Source organism: Apis cerana, linkage group LG14 (genome assembly GCF_029169275.1).
Source record: "Apis cerana isolate GH-2021 linkage group LG14, AcerK_1.0, whole genome shotgun sequence".
In the NCBI taxonomy this organism is placed as follows: Eukaryota; Metazoa; Arthropoda; class Insecta; order Hymenoptera; family Apidae; genus Apis; species Apis cerana.
Window position 1 is genome coordinate 8,002,178 of NC_083865.1, and position 24,848 is coordinate 8,027,025.

A 24,848-nucleotide genomic window follows, 5' to 3' on the forward strand; every position below is an offset into this window, starting at 1 on the left:
ATAAATTTTAAACAATTTTCTATATATATTTAAAAGTAAATCTTTCGTGGAATTATTAATAATTATTAATTATTATAAAGTACACGTGCATTAGAAATTATATTTAAAGTTTTTTTTTTAAATTTGATATATTTCTATATTTAAAATTTTTATTATATTTTTTTCTATTAATTTATGCTTTTAGAATAAATAATTGTTTATTTTTTGGAAAAATTCAATATTATTTAATAGTAATGAATTTTTTTGTCAATTTAATTCAAACAGATAAAAATGACAAAGTTTAAAAACAAAATTAATAGAAGTTATAATTATAATTACTTATATTTTTTATCTATGACATTATAAATGGTGAAATGATAAAATAAAAAAATAATTAAACACTTTATAATTAAGATTAATAATTATTTAATAAATACATATTATGAAATCAATTAGTACATATAGTTGTGATTAATCTGTGCATTTCTTATTTTCATCTTCAATAACATACATTTGCAAATTTAGACAATCTGTTTTTATAGTTTTCAATGGAAGTAAATTTTTGTTAGTCATTTCAATAGCATTTTCATCAATAATCCATGGAAAATCTTCACAATAAGGATTTTCACTTAAAATAATATGTGCAGTTTCATGTGTTTGAATTTCAATGGAAAAGGATGAATCTTCTGGTAATGGTTTCAAATATGCTTCACACATTGATAATTTCAAACAAATTGTTCTTAATGATTCTTCTGTTTTTAAATAATATGGATCTTTTCTAAAATAAAATTTAAATTAGCTAATAATTTATTATTATTATTATTATTAAATTCTTTTAAGGATACATACTCTGTGTTATTTGCTTGTAATTTAATAAAATCAAAAATAAATTTCTCAATTGGCTCTCTTTTTTTATTATAAAAAACGAGATTCACAGCTTTAATATTATTTTCATTCTCTTTCACTAATTCTCTAATTGCATTTAATACATTTTTTATGTATTCATTGAGCTCAGGATGTTCAGAAATATATACAACTACGCTATAAATTTTTCTTTTTACAAATATTTCTTTAGGATATAAATTTCTAAAAAATAAGATATGATTGAATGCTACTTCTAAAAATTCTAGTAGAATATCAATAGTAACTGTAAATAAAATATAAATATTTTTAAATTATCTATTAATATTTTATATTTTTATTATTAATAAATAGATAAAAATATAAAATAATATTTACCTAATTTATCTTGAGACATTTTTTAGAATGTATTTAAAATGATAAAAATATAATAAGAAATAATCAAAACAAAAAAATATTCAAGCTTATAATTTTAATATTAGCTATTTAATTTTTTTATTGAAATTTTTTTACATATATTATTTTATTATTAAAGTAACAAATAATGATATTTATGAAATTTCTTTTATGCGTATATAGATATATTTATTATTTATATTTGAGAAAGATTAATATTTTAATAAATAATGTAATATATTATTTTTATTTTTTATAAATATGTATTAATTTAGATATAATAAATTACGCAGCGATTGATTTGACGCGCGCCTAGGTCGAAGCCGATTGCATATGGCGGTTAGTGTATACGACAAACAGTTATAGTGTTTTGATGATACTTTTTTATCTGTTCACGGAAGTTATCAATAGATGCTTGCGTTCAATAAGCTCGCGAACGTAATAAAGTTCTTTTACATTCAGATAATGTTATAAAAGAAAAACAGTACTTTATAATATTCACAGCGGCATCTTTCATAACCTCAACAATCAGGAACATACAGTACTTCTATGTAAGTATACATTATATATTTTCGATATATAAAACTTTACGTATCATATATTAAGTTTCATAATTCAATATTTAGTTATGTTTATATCACTAAATTTTCGATAATATTCTTTTTAAAAAATTGATTATTTTAAATGGCACTTTCATTTCATTTTTATTCTGTGATTGTATTGTGATTTTCTTGTGGCGCGAAATAAGACATATATTTGAAATGTATATGATACTCTTAATATAATATTGTTCAAAATAACAATAAAAAACAATATTTTTTTAAAAATATTAACCTTAATATAAAATCAACATAGAATTATTTGATTTTAATTATAAAAATGTATTATTATTTGTTATAATTTAGGTAAAAATGCCACCAACAAAAAAGACTGATTTAGACAAATTAGCATGGGCTTGGGTGGAAGGTGTGGTTTTAGACCAAATAGAAAGGATACATTTGGAAACTGCTTATAGAATAGGTTTAAAAGCATGTAAAAATTGCAAGTAAGTTATATACTTATATAAATATAACATATATAAATATATTTTTAAATATTTTAAATATAAATATATAATTTGTTTTCAGACGTAATTGCACAAACAATCCACAGTGCTTGACTGGATTAGGAGAAGAAAAATATATGAAGTCACAACCTGCTGAAGTAATGCCTTTAGAAAGTTCTTTATCTGAGTTACGCGATCCTACACAATATGTTGGTCTAAAGAATTTAGGTGCAACGTGTTATGTTAATAGCTTAATTCAAATGTGGTTTCATAATGAAGATATGAGGTATGCATTTTTATAAATATCGATTTATTTTATATTTAATTTATTTGCAACTATAAAGTGAAATTTGATATTTTTAGGAGAATAATATACAAGTGGAATATCACAGATGATCCAGAGGAAAAGGAAGCACTATGTCAAGCTAAGAAGGCAGGAGTACCATTTCATCCAGTGACAGCAGTTGGACAGTTGCAATATATATTTGCAATGATGCAATTTGGAAATCGTCGTCTACTCGATCCAATGAACCTTGCAATCGCGTTGTCATTGGATACTAGAACTCAGCAGGATGCACAGGAATTCTCCAAGCTGCTTCTCTGCCATATCGAAGGGAAACTTCAACAAAACTCAGAACTGAAGCAGATGCTGCAGAGGCTGACCCAAGGAAAATACAGCTATATCAATTGGTGGGTTTTCTGAAGTGGAAAACAAATGAGAATTGTCCTAAACGATGATGATGCTGATGATCTTGACGATGAGAACATGGTAGGACACGTTGCTCGCTGCGATGACTGGTGCGATCAACTGATCTGACCGAGAGAAGTTATTTCTTTCTAAATAACGCGAGTTTTATGTTTGGCGCAGTTGCTCGAAATGCGGAACTGAATATCCAACGTCCACAACGTTCTACGAATTGGATCTACAACTTGCAGCCACTTTGAAAGAGGCAATAGAGAAATACTTGTCTGTGGAACAGTTGACTGGAGCAAATCAGTATCACTGCGTTACCTGCAATGACAAAAAAGATGCGCGCCGTTTTATACGCTTGGAATCTCTTCCAGAAACATTAAATATACAGTTAATGCGTTTTGTGTTTCATAGGTACTTTTATTTTATGATGTTTATATTATATTATTAAATTATTATATTATGTTAATAAATTATTTTATAATTTATCTTTGTTAGAGATTCTGGGCAGAAAAGAAAGTTGAATTCTTTTATACAATTTCCCGAAGATCTTGATATGTCAGAATATGTGAGGTGTCCACTACAAACTCATTTGTACAGTCTTGTAGCAGTTTTGAGTCATAAAGGACCATCTGCACATTCAGGTCATTATATTGCAAATATATGCAATTCAAACGGAGAATGGTATCAATTTAGTGATGATAAAGTAGAAAAAATGCAGAATAAAAGAATCGAGGATGGAGTTAACGGTAAATATAAGTTTCTATGTAATATAATGAATAAGTTATTTAATAAAATAATATAAAGTTTGAATTGTTTATTACAGAGAATTCAAAGATCATAAAACGAGGTCGTATACCGAAAGGATTTTTATCTTCTAACACTGCATATATGTTAGTTTATAAAAAAGTTACTTCTGAAAAACGAATAAATAATACAAAAAAAAATAAGTTAAAAAAATTAGATACAGAAACTAATAGCAATTATAACACAATGCATGAAGAAAACATCGTGATAGTTAAAGAAAAATCTGTTTCATTAGATGAAGGAAAGTGTAAATATGATACAATTTCCGTTTCGGATGTGAATAATTCTGAGAAAATGTTAAAGCTTGGAATAGAGACTAAACAGGAAATGGAAATTTCGAAAGTATCAGAAAATATTGTAATGGAAGTATCTGTAAGAGAGGAGTCTACTTTTGATGAACAAAATGGCAAACATTACGAATTCGATAATAAAGAAAATCAGCATGATATATTTATCAAAAAATCATTACCCAAAGTTGTGAAGATAGACTACAAACGTTTAAACGGTGCCGCACATAGAGCTATGAGTTGTGGGGAACGTGACTTTTACGAAGAGGTCGGTATATTGAATTATTTTTTTTAATGATATTTATATAAAAATATTTTGTTATTTAACAGATGGAATTTGAAAATTGGGAAGTGAGTCCAACATTGCGTGATTTAGTGAGACAAGAAAATGTGAAACATGAATTGAGTTTATTGGCGACTCAACAAGAAAAAGTATATATTATAAATAACAAAAGATTAGAATTAAATAGCTGAATTAGAAATATTTTTTTATTGTTAACAATATTTTTTTTATAGCAAAAGGAGATTGAAGATCAGAACTTAAAGAGACAACTTGTCATAGATGTATATAATATTATTTCGAATGTAATTTCATGGGAGAAATATCAATGGATTCCAAGTGATTGGTTATCAAAATGGCTAAATGGACATTCATTCATTGATGGGGTGCCACCAATAGATAATTCTACATTGATGTGTACGCATTATCGACTTGATCCTTTAAAAGTGAATCGGGCAAAATGTATTCCTGTAGCTGCTGCAGATATACTTTATGATAAATATCGTGGTGGACCACGTTTGGATGAAAACTCTTTTTGCGAAGTTTGTGTGAAACGTCGATATAAACTACTTCGTTTCAAGATGTCACTTGAACGTGATTACAAGGAAGTTAGTGAACTTATTCGCAATTTTAAAGAACCGTAAGTTTCCTGTATTAATTATAATTTAAACCAATAAATTATTTTATAAAATAAAACAAATTTTATTTTTAACTGATAATAGATTCGAGACTAGTTATGTTGTGGGTGCTGATTCATTGAGATCGTGGCGAAGACTTGCAATGGAAAAATTTATGGACGATATGGAACAAGAAATTGAGGATGAAGATTGTCAAGATTCGAATAGTATTCAAGAAGACAGGAAAAATGAAAGCAAGGAAAGTGAACGAATAAAGGAATCAGGAGAAGGAGAAGAGAACGAAGTTATAATTTACTTCAATGAAGATTTACTTTGTGAGCATGGTTCATTGAAAACACCAGACTCAACAAGAAAAATAGTACCCCGCGAAGCTTGGATGATACTTCGAAAATATTTTCCAGGATCTAAGGAGTATCCTATTGGTTCTAGCTCATGTTCCATTTGTGAGGTATTTTTTTTAGAATTATATTTGAAATAAAAATGATTTAATAATTATTTTATATTTTAATATCGAGATATTTTTTCGTTAAGGAAAAAATGGAAAATGCACAAAAGGCAAAAAAAGATGATAAAATAAAAGCCAAACAACAAAAGGACGAGTTAAATGATTTATATCATGGTAAAAATAGAAATGAAATATTAAAATGTGAAGAGCCAGAAAAAGCATTTTATATCGTGGAGAAGGGATTTTTGGACAGTTGGCGTTCTTTTCTTCGGTGAGTTTATTGTATATTTTTTTATATTTTTCAATAATATATATATATATATATATATATATATATATATATATATATATATATATATAATATAATTAGTAAAAATAAATAGAAATAATTTATTTCTAAAATAATTTATTTCTATTTATTTTTAATAATTATATTCATAAGTAATAGATAATAAAATTTCATTAAAATATCTATTAAAAATTTTTTAAAATTTAAAATTTCCGCCAAATTACACATTGAATTATTTCAATAAAACGCCTGCAGATGGTACTAGTAGTGTTTAAGTATTCTAAAAAGATATTCTTATAATTTTTTTATTTTTAATTTTATTAATAAATTATTTAATATGATTGCAAATATTATTTATTTATTGTTGCTTTTATTTTGTAATCATATTTTTTTATTAATTTTTAATGAGAAATTTTATATTATATTATATTTTATGAGTAATTTTAAAAGTGCGAATTGATATTTCGTAATTTCTATCAAGAATTTTATATTTGATTAAGAATATTAACATCTTTTATAATTTAAATTGGTACGTATTATTTTACTCTTTTAAAATAATTTTTATCATTTGCGACTAAAATTTTTATGCAATAAAAATAAATAAATATATATATATGTATGCACATATGCATACATGTATGCATACATATATATATATTTGAAATTAGATACATTTGTATTTTGTGTGTAGATATTTTTTATAAATTATATAGCATGTAAAAAAACATTAATAATTAACTAAAAATTTTTCACTTAAAGATCAAAATTTTCATTATTACTAGCAAAAAATAAATTCCACAAAAATACATTTCACATGTTTTCCACAAATTTGAGTATAGCAATAACATCTTTATCGTTTCTTTTTGTTACAAGCAAATATAAAAATTAGATATAAAAGATTGAATTAAAAAATAAAAATTAGAACGTATTTTTAATTAATCTCAACAATCGGAATCCAACATGAAATTAGTATTCAAACTTATATTTTTTTCTCAAAATCATATTTGAAGAAAATCTTTTTAATTTTGTATCATTTCAAATCAAGAAGATCCAAGTATATACTTTACAACATGATAGAGAACCATTGAAGGGAACAGACAAAGGAGAAAGAAAGAGGGTGAAAAGAGATAGTAGGGGACGCATTAACGAGCTTTTCCTAATTATGAGAAAAAACTGGACTGTACGATTAAGGGCTGTGCTGCTTCTTCCCTCATACCCTATGTGTGGATGGTGGGCCAGGAGAGCAACGTGGAAAACTAATTGAAACCGCCTAACGACTCGCCGCCAAATGATACATCAGCCTTGAGGAAACTCTCCCTACTGTCTTAATACCTTTCGCCTTATTCGATGTTCATCGGCCATCGAGCAATTTCGTCTTTTTCTTTTCCTTTTCTGGCTCATTTTTGGTAACGATATTCGAACGATATTCCCTTAAGCTAGATTTAGGTTTCGTGTATTAATTATTGCATATTCTATTGCATTTGCACGAACGATTTATCATTTTCGATTCTCGATATAATTTTCATTGTTCGTACAGTAAATTTGTTTACATAAATTTTCAATTTAAATCTCTTATAAAATAATTATAACATGGGTATAGAATCATATCATGGGTATAAGACATTTATTATCAGTGTGTTATTAATTTTGCCGATGAAGATAAAAGCAAGTATTGGCAAATGATTCCATTTGATACTCCTGAAAAGAACGTAATTTTGATCAGAAAGGTGAAAGGTTAAAATCTCAAATCTCTAATTTATAAATTTACTCTTGTTTGCTTTTCATCGTGATACTTTGTTCACCAAACTATTCCTCCCATCCTAGAATAAGAAATGATAAGTAATGAGATGGATATTAACTTCTAGAAGGGCTCTTCAAAAGTAGTATTTAAATTCTGCTTCGCCTCATTTTCGTATAATTTAGATTTTTCTCGAAAGAAAATTTCCTTGTTCATGTAACGTAAAATAATTCTCTCGAATTGTTCGGTCAAAGTGTCACTTTTGGTCAGGATGAAATTAAGTCTGTTCCAAAATTGGGGTTAAATCTTTCCTGACACCGATGGAGAGAGAAAGAGAGAGAGAAAAAAAGCTTTTAATGTTTGGACGGGCGTTACACTCGCCTGGGATGATTACACGTATGCTTTCTCTCGGATGCTCAAGATTGACGGATTCAAATTTGCCTGGGCTTAAGTCCACCGGGTTCCACCGGGTTTACGGACAGCCGGCTAAACTGGGATCAACCCTTTGCGCGGATTACAACGTGTGTCATGTCACGCTTGATTTCGGTACAGGCGAAAAGGGGTGTGAAAACGAGGAACAAGTGGCCGTCCCTCCTCTTTTCCGTGTATTTAAAATAGCACAAGAGACGAGGGCTAATTAACCGCTTATAAAAAAGGATCGCAGCGCGATTATCGATGCGATTAAATTTTAATAAGGCTTGATTATTGAATAGCCTCTCGATTCCCCTTCTCTTCGATTTTTTCGAATCGGCAAATAAAATCTCGGGAATATTTCAAGGATACAACACGTGCACATTTCGAGAATGTACATTTCTCGTATGGAAAGAAAACGGAAACCAAATTTTCGCGAAATTTTAATTAGAATATCGGTTTAATTCCACGTTATTCTTCTGTGAAAAGAAAAAAAGATGGAAACGATGACAACAATTCGAAGAATGCCGGCAGAATTTTACTCGGGCATACCACGGACGAAAATGTTGCTCCCGATTCATCGTAGATACCACGAGGAAGGGAAAAATATTTTTACGGACCACCATTGTCTTTTCTCGATGATTAATCCTTCAGACTCCCCTCTCCTTTTTTTCTGCTAATTATCGAGTTTCCGTGGATTCACGCGAAAGTTTGCGCATGAAAATTTGCAATCCCTCTCGCGCGACTATCACAAGTCTCTCCCAGTTTTCCAAGATTAAAAAAAGAAAAAGGAACGATTAAGAAAGAATCGAGACGAGACTTCAAACTTTGTTGTTGCATGGAACTAAATTTTCCACATCGATTCCATTGTTTTACCGATGAGAATAATTTCTCTGATTCTTCTAATCGCGCGTATCGAATCTTTGGTATCTTTGATTTGATGGAAGATAAGCGCGAAAGGATACACCGTCCGGATGTATTCGTTTCATTTTATTAGCAATTAAGGAGAGGGGCCGAATTTAATCGATTTCGACGAGTCTTCGTGAAAGCGGCTCTCGGGGAAAACAAATGGTGTCGCGGATTGCAATCTGTTCGACTCGCCTCCGAACAAAGTCCTCCGCCAATCCGTCAACGTCACCTGGATGGATCTGCGAAAGGATTAGGTATTTGCATAGACGATCGCTCAACTTCTATCGAGAAAGAGGGCTCCTCTCTCCATTGCTTTCAGGCGTCATTAAACTTTCTCGCGATGCATCGCGACGGGATGAGTCCTGCTAAGCGTGTAAAGCTTGTTGAAATATTATTTCTTCACGGAAATTGTCTCGATTGGCTTGGGATCATCGTTGAAATTTTCCACTTTTCGGAACAATTTCTTTCACGAGCTTCGATTTTAACGATCGAAATGTTTTCGAAAACAATTAGATTCGCACGTAAGAAACAGGGATGGATTCTCACGATCGAACGAAGAAGGGAATCGATTGTAACACGAAGAAATAAAGTATGATTGTAAAGAACGATTTGAGACATCTTGAAAACGAACGATAGCGAGAAGAAGTCTCGAGAGAGACTCGAGCTCCGTTAAATAATTATTAATGATGATCGGGGCGAAAGCGTGGCTCTGATCGTGTTGACACTGCATTGTAAGCCTCAGACAATGGTCCACGGTGGCTTTCTGAAGCGTGTTGCCTATGGTCTTGGATGGAGGAGAGGGCAGGGTCCGTAATTAATAACTTGGAATTGATTAAGGTGTCAGATAAGTCCATGGAGTCGCTCCTTCCCTTCTCCTCTCGCTCTCGCCTCTCTCTCCTCATCGGCGCGTTACGATATGATTAATAATTCCGAGATAACGCCACCACGCTCGTCCCTTTGCATCGTTGTCCCTTTTGCGAGAGCGAGGCCGATTCCCACTTACGGTCTCATAAATGACTAATTATCCCCACCGTTCTCCCCCCCGTTTTCTGCTCACTTTCTGCTCCTAAGAGGGGAGGCGAGGGTTCGACGTTTGCCATTTCCGCCACGTCGATCTCGATTCGGATTCTTCAAGTCGTTTGGATTAGGAGAAAATTCTTCACGAGTCTCGTTAACATTCGTACCTTTTGAAGAAAATTTTCCTTGGATTCGAAAAGAATTGGCGAAAGATCATTCAGAGTTGTCCTCGAGTTAAACGGTTTTCCGTCTAATTTCATCTCGAGATAAAAGTTCTTCCTCGATTTAGATGAAAGATAGAAATAATTTTCAACGCGTATCGATCTTGTTCGAATCTCTTCTCCGTGAAAGAAATTTTTCTCGAAGCGAATTTATCAAAATTTTCAATAATTTCCTGTTTACCCTCCTCTTTCGATATATCCTCCTCTTCGAAATCGAGCACTCCTCGTGTCTACATCGAGATTTAACTTCAGCCAGGGTGGTGCCGAACAAATTCCGACTATTTTGCGTATATTTGGCAGAGGGGTGCCGTTTGCAGGGAGGGTTGGAGGGGGAGGGTGGCCACGGAAGGAAAACTATAAATCATTCGACGAGGCGTGCTGCGTGCTGAAGAAGAAGGGACATGGAGGGAGGGGGAGGGGGCTCGATGGGGTTGGTAGTCGTCGTGCATCGAGTCGCGAAATCCAACTACCCTTAAATAAGTTGATTCATTGCAGGAGGCCTTCTGCGACCTTCAGCGTGGAGCAACGAAGCAACAACCCCCTTCTCCTCCCTTCCTTGGAGCCACTCGACACTTTCCATCTCCTTTCTTTTTTCCTCCTTTTCGCCATCCTTTCTTTCTTCCTGAAACGTGAACAGATAAACTTAAACATCGGTTATTTTCTAATTTGTCGAAGAGAATTATTGTCGTCTCTTTTTCTCTCTTTCTTGAAGAGGGAAGAGAGAAAAAGAGGGGGAGGAAGAACCGTTTCGATTAAATTCGATCCAAGTAACGAGTAATGGATTGGAACGCGTATTTTCACGTTAAGTTAAGAGTAGCTTCATAAAATCGTGGATGTCAATTACCGGTGAGAGTAGTCTGGGATAGAGCTTCACCCTCTCCTCCTCCTTCTCCTCCAGGATGAATCGGTAGCTGCCGTGGAACGACGTAATAAACGAATATCGAACGATAATTCATCGATGGAAACGAGTTGGACGGATTTCTTGAACGGAAACGGATCAACTAGACTCCCCTCCTCGCCAAGGGGATAAATATTTCTCGCAAGGAGGAAGATTTTCAACGAACAGACTTGCCATAATCTCGTCCAAATCGAGTCAAGATCGAACTAAAATTTGAAGAAGCTTCTTCTCACCTGAATTCTTCTTCTCGAAAAATCGGAAGAAAATACCCGATTCTTATTGATCGAAACTCGAGGCCAGTTTCGAAAGATTTCACAGGGAATTCTTGCGAACGAGGGTGGAGGACACGTTTTATCTTTCTTCTCATTAAACGCTGCCAAGAGCAAACCCTGAAAACCTAATGAACTCGGGTTGGAGAGACGTTTCTCTCTTCTTCCTGCCCCCCGTGGAACCGATGAAAGAGCCGGGAAACGTAGAAAAGTAGCGAGGCGAAGAGATGGAGAGGAGAAGGAGAAGAAGAAGAAGGAGAGAAAGAGAGAGAGAGAGGAGAGCTCGCTTCGCCCGAGCACTGATGATAGTTTTTGCTCGGCAAGATTTTTTGCCACCACCCCCAGTAGCCACCCCCGGGGGTGGATGATATATGACCGCCCCCGAGACACTGGCCACCCCCAGTGGGGAAGGAGGAGGGAGAGGGGGAAGAGGCAGAAGGAGAAAAAGAGACGGGGCGAGGGAGATACATCCCGATTCCGGAAGAATTCCTTATGTACGTGCGCGTGCATTTGTGTTTCAAAGCGGCGATCGTTAGCGCCAAACTTGGCCGAATTTATGGCCCGCCCTCTTCGAAATCATGCTAATGGGTATTTGATTATTTTGATTCAATTATACGATTATTATATGTATACATTTCGTTTATCGAAGATGGAAAGATGGAAAAAGGATGGAAAGGGTTTTTGAACTTGGATATACGAATTTATTATCTATTCTTTTATCTGTCGATGATTCAATTTTTCGTCCATTTATTTCTAACGAAATCGCAGGCTCTTTAGAAACCGTATAGAAAATATAGCATAAAAGAGAAGTTGATCTTCAAATATATCGTTTCTTTCGTCGATGTTTCGACTTGCTTATTTTTTCCAAAAATTTTCGTACAAACCTTCTCTTTCAATTTTGTCCCATCCGTGCTAAGACGCAAAACAGATTTCCTATCTCACGAAAGGTGCGATATTACCATTTTTTCTTTCAAAAATTTTCCTCCCTTTCAACCCCGTTCCTGTATATCCAACCCAGTCCAGTTTCACGATAGAGAAATCGATTTAGCGAGATCTCGAGTTACTTTTCGTTTCATACCACTCCTCTTTCTACTTTGTTCCAACTGTGTATGGGTGCGTATCGGCAATGATTCGGAGCGCGTGATCGACTTATGGAAAGGATGGAGAGAGCCGCGAGATTACCCGTTCATCGGTTCGATTTTCGCGTCGCGGTGGATGGAAGGCACGTTCGATCGAGGGTCGATCATTTCCCCGCAACGGTGCCAATGTAAATAGACGGTGGGCGACTGAGCATGGCCGGCCGGCTGACGTTTTTCGTGGTGTATCGCGGTAGCCGATGGTCACGCCTGGCGTGCAAGCTACGCGTGTTGCTCCCTTGATCGGGAACGCTCGATCGGTTTTGAGAAATCGAGCAAAAACGGGGCGCAGGCGGTGCAACGATTCGCCGCTCCCTGCCCCTCTCTCTCTTTCTCGCTGCAACCTCGTTTCGAGAAACGGCTGCATGCGATATTTATCTCCATTCCCTGATTGTTCTCCACCCATTTTTTCCCTCTCTCTCTCTCGAATCCTGTTGTTCAACGTCGGCGAAAACTTTTGCTGCTTAACGGTTTGGTGGTTTTTCCAAAGCTCGAGTCGTTCTCAATTTTTGAAGTATAAGACTTTTGCTTCGATTCGTTCGAGACGAAGAATCAAGATTTTCTTTTTTTTTCTCTCTAAGGAAATGTTCGAAACGGAGTCGCGCGTTATCGAGGAGCGAGCGTTGTTTGCTCCACGAGCGAATATTCGATACCAGGAGAGGAGAATCACCCTTTGTGGTCGGTCGGTGGTTACCGATGGTTATTTTGCACGGAATCATTCCTGCCGATTATCCGACCACTGTGACGTTTTCTCAACTTATCCTCCTGCCCAGTCCCGACTACTTCCGTGAACTGTAATCCGAATGTCCGAACGATGGAAAATATCACTTTGTTGTCGTTCATCTTCGTTTCCTAAAAAGAAGAAGGAAGAAAAGGGAGCGATACGAAAATTCTTAGGTTACTTCGTCCAAAAATATTCCAAAAAAAAAGGAAGGAAGAAGAAAAAATAAAAGAAAAAAGACGACGAGAGAAAGAGAAAAGAAAAGAAACGAAAGAACACATCTCGTCCCCGAGACGTTCTCGAAGGCAGAGGATAAAAAGATTCTTCTCGCACACATCTTTTAAGATTCCTCGAACGTTTGAAGAAAGAGAGAGGGTGTTGCTTTCGAACCGGGAGGAGGGGGGTTATCGTCTCGATTTTCGAGCCGCCCTCCTCGCTCCCTCTCCCCCTTCCCTCTTCCAGGATCACGGTCCTGGGCGGCTGCATACCGTGATCGTCGAACCATCGTCCACGGATTTCGTTTTTACCGCGGCAAAACTCTGCCGGCCGATCTTCTTGTTTGCTGAGGGAGAGAGAGGGGGGAGGGGAGGGGTCTCGGTCGCGACGAAGGTAACGTTCGGATAAGGAGGGACCCGGGACTAAATTTACGCCGGTCTGTTACCGTAGTTGACCGCGGCAGGATGTCGATTATCGATGCTTTTTGCGAACGTCCCCTCCCTCTTTTTCGAGCGGAACGCATAATTAGCTTTCGTTATTCTAGCGCGTACCTGCCGGCTTTCCGCCCGATGACAGCGGTTCATCGACGACGACGAGTCCGCCCGGATACCGCCTTCTTGCAGCTTCTGGCCAGGAAGTTGTGAAATCCTATGCGGAACGTGCGGTTTGCGTTTTTCCTCCTCCCATTCGGTTCGTGATAAGATTTCTGTTGTTTTAGGAGGCCTCGATATTTGCTCGAGCGGCGCTTCTGCGGGACTCGGCTCGTTGGAAATCTCGCGAATTATTCCAATTCCGGTCTTGGAAATTGTTCCAAGTTCTTAAGATTGTGGTGAGATTCGGTAACAAGCAAATTGTTACAGAGAATAATCAGGGTTTAACAATTTAGATTTTTGAGAACGAATAATTCCATTTCCCTTGTTCTTAAGATTATGCTGATATTTGAGTATATATATTAAATTCGATAAATTGTTACAGAGAGAAAAATCAAAGTTAGAAGAATAGACTTTTGCGTAACTCTTGTCGAGGGATCGTTGGCCGCGTAGCTACATGAAAGGTGGAATAGGAAATTCGATGCAAACCCTGTGTGTGGAACCTATGCCAGGCCGCGTTTTATTATGATTTAACGCAGTGGGCATTCCAACCAAGTTCACGGCGCGTTCGTTGCTCGAAAAAGCGCGCTTCCTCCTTCCTCGAGGTATTCACAAAGTTGGCTCGTAACGAGGCTTCGTTAACGGTACGGGAGGCAATAATCGGTCGAGAATTACAGTCAACCCGCATTCCACGAGTTATTGGCGAGGTGGATGAAGAAGCCGCGGGATTCCTCGCGCTCGGCTCGAAGAAGAACCGCGGTTTTTCGAGAGGTGGTCGGGGAAAAACGCGTTTAAAAAGCGACGGGAGCCGAGAAAAATCGATCGATCGCGATCAATTATGATCAAATGGGAAAAAATTGAAGCGAGAACCTTTCTAGCCGAGGCCTCGAGCCGATTCGAGGCAACGCTGCGCGACCTTCGTTAAATAGGCTCGCCTTGACGCTCGCGATCGATGAAACCAGCGAAGCTGAAAAGTAGACACCGGCTCGCAAGGCGTTGGGTGAGAAAACATAAATTTTTCTCTCGCATTTTCAAACTGATATTTCTATTTACAAGATCTTCCAAACTCGTTAAAAATTCCCAATCCTGAAGACATTTCAGGACTGCATCGCCACGCTTAAAAGTATCATCACTCGAGCTGGAGAAGAAAACGTGAGTGAAGCGGCGGAGGAGGAGGAGGAGAAAAGAGGCACGGATCGCTTTTGGGTTCGGGATAACGAGCCGGATGATTTACAGTTTTATCCTTACACCTCCATTTACGAAGGACTCCTGTGACCGCTTTTAAATTCGCTCCCGTTGATGCAACTGGTCGTTTATACTCCTCCATACCCTTCTCTCTCTCGTTTCTCATCATCCCACGAGCCCCCTCTCCTTCTTATTTTCTCTATGTCCCGCAACATTGTTTTTCTCCCTCCATCCTCGTCTGCCATTCCTTTTTCCACCGCCTGGTGGTGGACACCGGTGGTGGACCACGGCCACGTACGATATTCCCCTTTTCGCTCTGTCCCTCTACCCGTCCTCTCCACTCGTAATGATCGCAACGCTTCGATGCACCCGGCCTCAGAAGCTGCGCCGTAACCGGACCAGGAGGAGGAGGAGGATCATCCTCCCCTGTTACCCCACTCGATTGTTACGTTATATATAAATTATTATCGCGTTATTACAGCGGTAGGAGGAGAGTGGCTCTGGTGGTTTCTATCCTCTTCCTTCGTTTTTTTAAATTTATTTATTTATTTATTTTTACTTATTATTTCGTATCGACGAAGAGGTTTCTGCATTTGTGGGCAAGTTTGTTTGTTAGGGTCGGTTAGGAGACGGTTCGAGTGCGACTAGTTTTTCCACTCTGCGCAAAGATACGTTTCTTTCGCCGGATTGTAAGCCCGTGTTTAGGCGGCTCGTGTCGAGGTGAGATGTTTAGAGAGGAAAGAAGAAGTCGAGATCCCTTTAGAATAGAGTATTATTATTGGATATTTCTAGATATTGACGATAAATATCTAATATTTTTCTTATCCCGTCGAGACATAATAATCTATTAATAAAGATTATTGTATAAAATTCGATTGAAAAAGTACCAGTAAAATTACTAAGAATGCAATAGATGCCTCGGATGATTGGGAGAAACGACACGGAAGTAGCGGACGTTTATGCGGACCATAAACGCAGTGGAGAATTCTGCGAAGAATATTCTGGACGAAAATATCGAAGGAGGAATTCTCCCCCCTACCCTTATATAAATTCGCTTTGTTAATCTCGATCGTTTAGTCATCGTTGTTGCTCGTAAACAAATTACTTTCATCCATTTCCTTCGATATGGTTCACCTTCTCTTTCCAAAAAAATCTCGAGATTTATTCGAACCTTCCTTCCTTCTCTCCTTCCAACATCAACTCGGAATCGAAGAAATGCGCGGGAACCGGAAGTGTCCTCCCGATTCTCTGTTGCATCGCGAGAAGAGATCCCGGCGTTTAGTCAAATACCGCGTCGGGGAGGGAGCGGTAAATCAGGGAAAACCTGGGGACAGTCGTGGGTTCCCTTCTTCCACGCCGGAAGACAAATGTCACGGGGATGGTGGAGGGGTGGAGAGAGGGAGAGAGAGAGAAAGGGAGAGGGAGGATGCATGGCCTCTCCTCGTGGCGGTAAATCAAGGCTTCGGTGATATTAAAAGGCCGCTTATACGCGAAAACACAAGATTTATTTCTGCTGAAAGGAGAAGAGATCGGCAAGAAATCGGTGTATATACGGGCGGCCAATCAATGGGCAGGGGCAACGGGACGAATACGGGATAAAATGGAAGAAGAAGGACCTTGGCTATCTGGGTGGAGAAAAAGGAGAATCGATTCGAAAGTAACGAAACGGCGGGAGACGGGGAAAAAGAGGAACGAGAAAGAGAGCCACGCGGTTCAGCCGAGAAAGTTTGACGTTCGGCGCGGAAAGAGGAGGATTCCTCTGGAATTAGAAGCAACTTCTTTGCCCCGAGACATCGAGATTCGATTAAAGTAGGCTGATTTGGTTCGTTACGTTTTTGCCCGGTCGTGGAATTGCGAGATGCTCGAATCTGCGGGTTTGGGCGGAGAATTTATTCAAATTTTTGCCAGGACAGGCAACCATGCGAGAATAGAAGAGAGAAGAAATAGGAAGGTGGAGGTATCTCGAAAAATTTTATTATTTTGAGTGGTCATTTATCCAAATTTTGCGAGTGCAAAGAATCGATACGAGATGAAAAGCGAAGGAAAAGGGAGGAAATTTGGAAAAAACCTCGAGACTAAAGTAGAAGAAAAAGGAGATACGGAGTAAATTTTGATCATACTTTGAGAATTTCCAGAATTTATCCAAATATTTTGCGAGCACGAAAGAATCGACGTGAAATAGGAAAAGAAGAAAAAGAAGAAAAACTTTCGAGGAAATGAAAATAGAGGAAGAAGAGAGAGAGGGTGAAGGAAGAAAAGTTAGGAAGGAAGGTTAGGGGTAGGGGTGTCGGGATGAGTGAAACGGAGAGGATTCACCCCTGTTTCGGTCGAATAATCGTGTCCTCCTCGTCGAAAGCGGTTTGCTCCAGCTAATATCGAACCATCGCCCACATTCAAAGGGATGTCGGCAGGGAAGGAACGGCATTGTACTCGCCCTTCGAGGGCGATTCTTCTTCGAACCGTGTCACTTTTGACGTTGCTAATGAAAAGATCGCTGTATCAAGAAATACGCGTGAATCGAGGGAAAGAAAAAAAAAAAACTTTGTTATTCATCCTTCCTTCACTCTTTCCCATCCCATCCCCGAAAGATCGTTGATGTACTTCCTCCAAACTTGTGACTTTCCAACGTAACCCGATCTTCATGCTCCTGTTCCTTAAAATGCAGAAGTTTAATTTTTTTAAGCAAGCAAGTTAAATACCATCCGATTAAAACGAAGCACTCGATTACTTTCAACATGCGAATGATCCGCATACCAGACGAGACGTCGATACGTCTCGGATATCCTCGTGATCATTGCGGTTTACGTGATCACTGCGGTCGAGATATCATTATTCGGTACCGGTGCGTAATATCCTGCTCTATGCACGAATGAGTCTGGAGACAACGCGATCCCCTCTGGAACACTTTAATCAACGGACAGATATCACTCCTCTCTCTCTCTTTCTCCATTAGAGAAAACAACACCTTGGAAAGGATGTTCTTTGCACTCTGCGCAACGACATAGAACGATTTCAATTTCATGCTCCCAACCGTATTAAACCTTCCGGTTGCGGCATGGTAAATCGCTTTTCCTTTGACGATCGTAGCTTATTTTTCCATCGAGAGAGAGAGAGAGAAATCTTGATCGTGATGGTTTATCGAACCTCGAAGTGCTCGTCTTTGGATAGATGCGTATTGCAGATATTATGCATTTTTTTTTATTCCAGGATATCGTCATATCCTGCATACCAATCAGGAGAAATTGTATAAGCTCGGTTTATAGAATATTTTTAGATATTCCTTGGGCAAAATCGAAAGCGATCCTATACGATGAAAAAATTTCAGAGATCGGGATTTCTTGAAATTTTAATCGTTGAGAAGGAAAAGGATCTCGCGAAATTTCATTTTTTCTATCTGATCTGAAAATTAGACCCGTCCATTCTGAATTTTTATTGAAGATAAGAGGGGTGAAAGGGTTGCATTTAACGAAAACTTCCCTTGAGCGAGAGAAGGAAAAAAGCGCCAGAAGATCGCATAAAGTGCTCTGCCGACCGAATTATCGAGGAATTTCCAAACGATTTCCTCGAATCGTTTCTCTCCCCTTGTAGTGGCCGTAACCACCCCCTTGCACCACAGGAGTTCTCGACTCCTGTTTTCCTCTTCCATCTCCTGGGAGTAATAATCGCTGTGGACCGGAAAAATTCCGCGACAGAAGTTAAACAAAGCCTCGAATGAGAAATAAAAAAAAATGAGAGAAAGAGAGAGAGAGAGAGAGGAAGCGCGTCTGGGAGAGGAGAGGAAGAGAAGGAAGAACGAGACGCGGAGAAACAGAGCGAGAGAGAGAAAGAGTGGTGATGGTTCGACTGTAATAAGGGTGACCAATTTTCCCCTCACCCCCTTTGCATCCCTCTGTTCGACTGTTTGAACAAGGCTCATAATTAATACGCATATTCGCTTCTGGAAAACTCGCTTGGGGGTATCCGGCTGGGAGACATTTTTTTTTTTTTAAATCCTCCACACAACGGATATTTGCTCTTCCTCGCGGTTTCCAAGCTCGAGCTGCTCCTGCTTTCCAAAACTTCTTTTTCTATGTTCTCACCCTCTGACTCGTGGATTTTTTTTTTCGATAATCGATTCGATCGATTTCCAGGGAGATGATTCCTCGTTTCGAAATGTTGGGGAGAGGGGGATGATTCTCGGGAGGGACGGATTCTGATTCTGCACGAGTCCTGAACTTTGAATGTATACAATTTTTCGTCACTGTTACATACGAATTTTCATAACGCGTGATTAATTATTTCCACCGTGAGGTGATACGATTTTAACGAAATTGTGTTGTTTAAAATTTTATATGTAAATATGCACGTGAAATTTATCTTCATCCCTCTTATTCGCGGAAATTTTCGTAAAATGAAAAATGAAAAATTCGTCTTCTCCTCTTCCATTCGGAATATATCCAGGCTAGATTTTCCACGAAACTCTTACCTCGATCGCCCGTACCTGGCTCGTTTCGCGGGGGATATCTGTCTTTAAGAGCATTATCTGGATGGTGGACGGGTAGGGAGAGACGGCAAAAACGTCCGCCCCCTCGTGGTATGTGAAAAATGATGCACAACCCCAATCCCCCGACACATCTCCACCCCGGGAATGTCCCGAAGGAAGCGTTCCTCCTCGTCGTCTTTCTGGTCCACGAGCCGAAAGACGTGTCACGGGCGAGGTTGCATTATTCGAAACGATTAACTGGGTGACAGTGTTCGTAAAAAAATAATCCTCGAAATATATATTTTTAATACGCCCGAGGATTTGTCACGAGGCGTATCGATCGCGGAAATTTGCGCGAAAATATTGAATTTTTTCAACCGTTGAACGAAATTAGGAAATCGCTTCTCTTATTATAACCTAGCGTTAATTTCTTTTTTTCTTAAATACGAATTTTTTGTTAATCAGGTATGCCGAAGTGTTCTCGAAGACACCACCGGTTGGTATTCGAAATGGTGCCCTTCTCTGCGAGCCACACAAAGGATTCCTCTACTCGCCTTCCATTAACAACGAGCTGTGAGTAATTTTGAATTATTGTTTCCGTAAATAGTAGTAGAGACGGTTGAAAATGACTAGGTTTAAATTAAAAATTTTTTCGAAAGAGTGAAACGTTTGCTGGGAAATATTTTTTTTTTTTTCACCCTTAACCACTGTATTATAAAGCGAGAGTGCGTGATCTCCTCGCCACCACTTTCTTATTTGCCCATCCTCCGCGTGACGTGATGGATACACGAAAATGTCACCAACACGCCCCCGGGGCCAACGTGGCAATCCACCCTCTCTGACCATTATGCTAAACCATTGTCCACTATCTGCCTAAGATAGCCGACGACTCGAGTCGTCCGTTCTGTGTGCTCGCCCCCTCTTGTATCCCGCAGACCGTTAAAAAATCATTTTAACCCTCGATCTTCGACCTTTCGCCTTATTTTAACCTTCCTCCCTCCTTTACCCCCTTTCAACCAGTGTCGAGTACTTCGATTATGATTATCAGGTGGAACAATATTTATTTAAGTTGATTCTAAACCTTCCGCTCTGTGTTCCTCCTTCTTCCCTATTTTTCTTCGAAATTCGAAATCTTCGAATCGAAAGGACGGATACGGTGATGGGGAAAATTTCGATAATTCGTCGTTCGAAACGATCTGAAATAATTGCAATGCCAAAAATGATTGTACGAGAAACGGATCGACTATAATAAATTAGCAATTTTCAATGAGTAATTAACGTAACTTTACCCGAGATTTTCAACTAGTCTTTTTAACTTTTTGTTCAAGGCCCAACTCTGCTGGATAGAAGTAACGAAATCGATATAAGTTATTCGATCTGACGATAAAAATTAAATCGCATTCAATAATCGTGATCGCGTCTCGTTTCGAGGCTTGTATTTTTTTTTTTTTTTTTCCTCCACGAGGATTTCTCCGATTCCCTCCCTTTTTCTCCGACTCATCCTCGATGCGTCCACCATTATTCCGGCGTTAGGCAAATACACGAGGAGAGACGACAAGCTCGTCCGCGTTGTTTTTTGCCTCGTGAAAATTCAAATGAGACCGCGCGGCATATTGCGTTGAATCGAAATTAATGTCGCGCAACTAATTATCGGCTGGGGGAGGAGAATCATCATCGTCTCGTATCATCTGGTTGATAACCCCCCCTTTGAAACTCTTTGCTCTCGAAATCATCTAGGAAATCGATCCGGCTGAATCGATTTGAACCTCGTGGAACTTTTTAGAAATTTTTTTACTTTCGAAAATTGAAATTTTTAAAAATATCAGCTGTTAAAATTTTATATGAAATTTGGAACAATCGAAATCTTCCAATAGGTTTCTTCCCCAGAATCCTTCGATCCTTATCCTCGGACGAAAATCCACGGAACCACTTTCCAGTGTTTAAAAGTCCTTTTCAAAAATCTCCGTCTTCGCGTCCCTTCGAAAAATCGACCTTCAGATCCTTCCAACTTTTTTCTACGGATCTCTCGTGTGACCCCCCCGTAGAAATTGAACGAGGGATCGATAGATAGACTTGGGGGGATTTTTGAAAAGGCGCTATCGATCATAGGAAGGCGAGATGCCGGCTCGTGGTGGTTGAGCGCGAGGTTCAGGAACCACGCCAGGATCGGGCGAACAATTGCGGGGCAAAAAGCTGGAGCCGGTGCGCGGCAAGAAATTTCTAATTTGCGGTATAATTAAGGGAGACGGGGCAAAAAGCATCACGGATTCTACACCGTTGTCGGAAAATCGCGAATTCCACCTTGCGAGTACGCCCCTGCCACGCTCGTATATACGCTCGTTTGATTTTATCAACCTTTCTCTGTGAACCGGTGTTGGATGGTGGATACCGTTGGATAAATAACTCGATCGAAGATTGTTTGAATATGAATAACGAAAATAATGGGGTGGGGAGGGGGAAAAAAGGAGAAAAGGAAAAAATGCCGGAGGAAATAATTGCTACGGGACACGCGACTTGCTCTCATTTTTCCCTGAATTGTCCTTCGATTTACGCTGCGGCGAGGGCTTTTTTCTTTTTTTTGGCCCTTTAGGATTTAAATATCGAGAGGCAAGAAATTCTTTTTCTATTATTTTTCCCGGAGGAAAAAGTGTCATAATTGGAAGGATGAAGGGGAAAGGTGAATTTTCGAATTTTGAAAAGGTATATATATATAAGGTAGAAGATAATGGTGGAAGAAATTATGGGCGATAATAAAAGGAGTAATAACGCGTTGAAAATTTTGTTGCAGGTTTACCATCGTAACGGCCGAGGAATGGGCGAAATTGATGCAGTTTTACGACGTCGATTATCCGATCATCATCAAAAAGAATAATTCCGATCTTCAAACAGAGCCAAGTGAGTGCAAACAAGTTGAAATTAGTCGCGAAAAATATAAAATATCGGGATTACAGATCTAATTCATAGATTCCAAGTTTCGATTAAATAATCCGACGAGATTGGGCGCACGATGCTTTAAATAGAAGTAGGAAATTCGTGTACGTAGTTTTATCGTTCTGCTTTTTAACCTTTGATCTATTGATATAATATTGATGAAGAAGAAGGAAAAAAAAGAAACTAGTAAATTGTATTCCCTTATAGAAAGTTGAAAGCGTTCCGATCTTAATCGGATAACGACCTCTTATTGCTCGTAAATAAAATCAGAGAAGGGAAATCGGAAAGATAAAATTCTCGAGAAAAGTTTTACTTTTCCCTCTCAACTCGATATCGAAAAATTAATTAATTTCTTAATATCTTGCAGCGTCCACTCCTCAGAGGCGACGACTCTCCTTTTTTCCTGACGGACGCTGCATTTGAATTCTCGATAACCTCGAAGAATTTTATTATCCCGTACAAATCCACACTCTCGAAAATTATTATTATTATTATTCTCTCCTTAACGAATACCAGGTTGTCCGATAGAGTTGACTCTCGCTCTCAATTTATTACTAAAAATTAATCCTCGAGAATTTTTCTTCTCTTCCCGCGACGGGTCGCAAAGACACGAGAGCAGAAAGAAAAGAAAAGAATCACGAAGAACGCGAATCGAAAAGAATCGTTGCTCGTGTCGCAATAGAGGTGTATCAATTTCCTGGTTGGTGGAGGTCGTAGATCCGAAGACTGATCGTGCAATTAACGGCTTTCTCTTTTATTCCATCCTGGGACCGTTCGATCTTATCGGCAATTAATTTTCGTACGATTCCAGTGGGGTCATTATGTAAACGATCGTCCCTAGGCGGATCGTTACCAGTGGTGCTCTCTCCCCACGTGTCTCTCCCTCTCCTCTCTTTCACTCCCTTCCTTTTTCTTCCCTCTTTTCTTTTTTTTTTGTCCCCATCATTCTCGTTCTCTCTATCGATGCACGTAGCTCGGTCTAATTATCGGTACGCGGTCTAAGCGCGTGTACACGAGGCGATTTTTCCTTTTTCCGATTTTAACTGGATCTCTCAATACGTCTAGGATTTATTTGTGGCTTAATCGGTCGGTAGAAGGCTGGATACATTTCTCTTGCCACGAATTTCGCGTTTCCACGCAATTGGATCTCTCTCTCTCTCTCTCTCTCGATCCGGTTGCGGAATTTATTTGTGACTTAATCGAAACGAGGAAATTGTTGGACAGTTTGCTACAGTGAAATTGTTTAGTTTCTTTTTCTTGTTGTAATGTAAATGGATTGCAAATAGGGGCAGGAATTTGCGCGTGATTGATCCGGTTGGATCGAAATCGTTGTCCTTTTCGTCCTTCTTAAATTGAACGTGGTAAAAAAAAAAAAGAAAGGGAGAGGGATAATACACGAAAATGTATCTATATATCAGGAGATAAAAAGATTATTCCGAATGTTTGCGAATGGGCGAAGGAGCAAAATACGCGTGTGCGTGAAGGTGTTCATCCTCCCCCTCTCTCGAGGACCTAGCTCGAGGAATAATGCCAGAAGACATTAGCCACCGATTTACATAAATACCCCTGCCACGTTTGTTTCATCCTCGATTCGCTTCTCTGCCAGACCCCAAAGTGTCTCATTATAATTAAGAAGTATCCTGAAAATTAACCGACAGAAAAACCGGTGCCGGTTTAGGGAGATGAGTAGGTGGTGCCGGTCCAAATGGGCTTCTAAAAGTTTCTCGCCCTTCATCCTCCTCCGAAAGGAGCATTCCTTTCATTGCACGAACAAATTTTACGATCCTACGAATTTTCTCTTCCTTTTCTCTTTTTCATGTAAATTAGTAATTCGAATATCTTCGAATCATTTTCCCTTTCCATTCTTAGAGACTCCTTTATTTTTTTCCCATAATTATATTTTCATTGACCGAAATATTTTGTTATATCTACAACTCGAAATTTCAAATCATCATCTCACGTGTTTAGAAATATCTAGTCTCAATCGCGTTTCAATTCCTTTATCTTTTCTTTTAATTATATTTTCGAGATCTACAAATCGGAATATTTTATTATATCTTTCAAATCAATTTTAAATCGAAATTTCAAATTATCGCATCGCATGGAGATATCTATTCTTAATCGCGTACAATTCCTTTATTTTTCATAATTATATTTTCGAGATTCACAGATCGGAATATTTTGTAATATCTACTATATAATTGTAATATCTATTCTTAATCGCGTTGCTTTACTGTTTCGTAATCGCATTTCAAGAGAGCGGAATATTGAAACGAACGGCGCGACAAAAGCTATCCCTTAAGATCAGGTTTACGTGATCGGGGCACGCGCAAGCCCACTTTGTCCAACGACCGATCCCTGTCTCCTAACTGGCAGGCAAATTGAGTCCCGAAGGTAGCACCAGGGGGATCTTGCGGACCGATGTT

The 24,848-nt window shown here is 38.2% G+C and overlaps 2 protein-coding genes across 5 annotated transcripts in view; one reads left to right on the forward strand and one right to left on the reverse strand.

Annotated features, from left to right (window-relative positions):
- Positions 1 to 381: 381 nt before the first annotated feature.
- LOC108000638 (mitotic spindle assembly checkpoint protein MAD2B) lies at positions 382 to 1,415 on the reverse strand. Its single transcript, XM_017061092.3, has 3 exons — positions 1,219 to 1,415; positions 829 to 1,126; positions 382 to 757 (listed from the first exon to the last, which is right to left on the reverse strand). The coding sequence occupies exons 1-3, from the start codon at positions 1,235 to 1,237 to the stop codon at positions 451 to 453; spliced, it is 624 nt and encodes a 207-aa protein (XP_016916581.1). The 5' UTR covers positions 1,238 to 1,415; the 3' UTR covers positions 382 to 450.
- Positions 1,416 to 1,648: 233 nt separating this feature from the next.
- LOC108000684 (ubiquitin carboxyl-terminal hydrolase 48) overlaps positions 1,649 to 24,848 on the forward strand; it is a 61,874-nt gene continuing 38,674 nt past the window's right edge. For 2 of the 4 annotated variants that reach the window (XM_017061189.3, XM_062084527.1), the window contains exons 1-13: positions 1,649 to 1,787; positions 2,142 to 2,281; positions 2,364 to 2,567; positions 2,645 to 2,971; positions 3,150 to 3,386; positions 3,471 to 3,721; positions 3,799 to 4,334; positions 4,397 to 4,498; positions 4,583 to 4,986; positions 5,069 to 5,432; positions 5,516 to 5,700; positions 19,957 to 20,064; positions 22,280 to 22,386. In XM_017061189.3, the coding sequence (XP_016916678.2) occupies positions 2,148 to 2,281; positions 2,364 to 2,567; positions 2,645 to 2,971; positions 3,150 to 3,386; positions 3,471 to 3,721; positions 3,799 to 4,334; positions 4,397 to 4,498; positions 4,583 to 4,986; positions 5,069 to 5,432; positions 5,516 to 5,700; positions 19,957 to 20,064; positions 22,280 to 22,386 (2,959 nt within the window). In that variant the 5' untranslated portion in view covers positions 1,649 to 1,787; positions 2,142 to 2,147. Of the gene's footprint in view, positions 1,788 to 2,141; positions 2,282 to 2,363; positions 2,568 to 2,644; positions 3,080 to 3,149; positions 3,387 to 3,470; positions 3,722 to 3,798; positions 4,335 to 4,396; positions 4,499 to 4,582; positions 4,987 to 5,068; positions 5,433 to 5,515; positions 5,701 to 19,956; positions 20,065 to 22,279; positions 22,387 to 24,848 lie in introns of those variants that run through there. The other 2 variants (XM_017061190.2, XM_062084528.1) reach the window with 2 other exon arrangements.

Excerpts from the sequence above, each read along its gene's own strand:
- LOC108000638 (XM_017061092.3), bottom strand. Across the intron at positions 758-828 it reads TTACAAGCAAATAACACAGA|AAAAGATCCATATTATTTAA; the intron begins GTATGTATCCTT and ends ATTTTATTTTAG.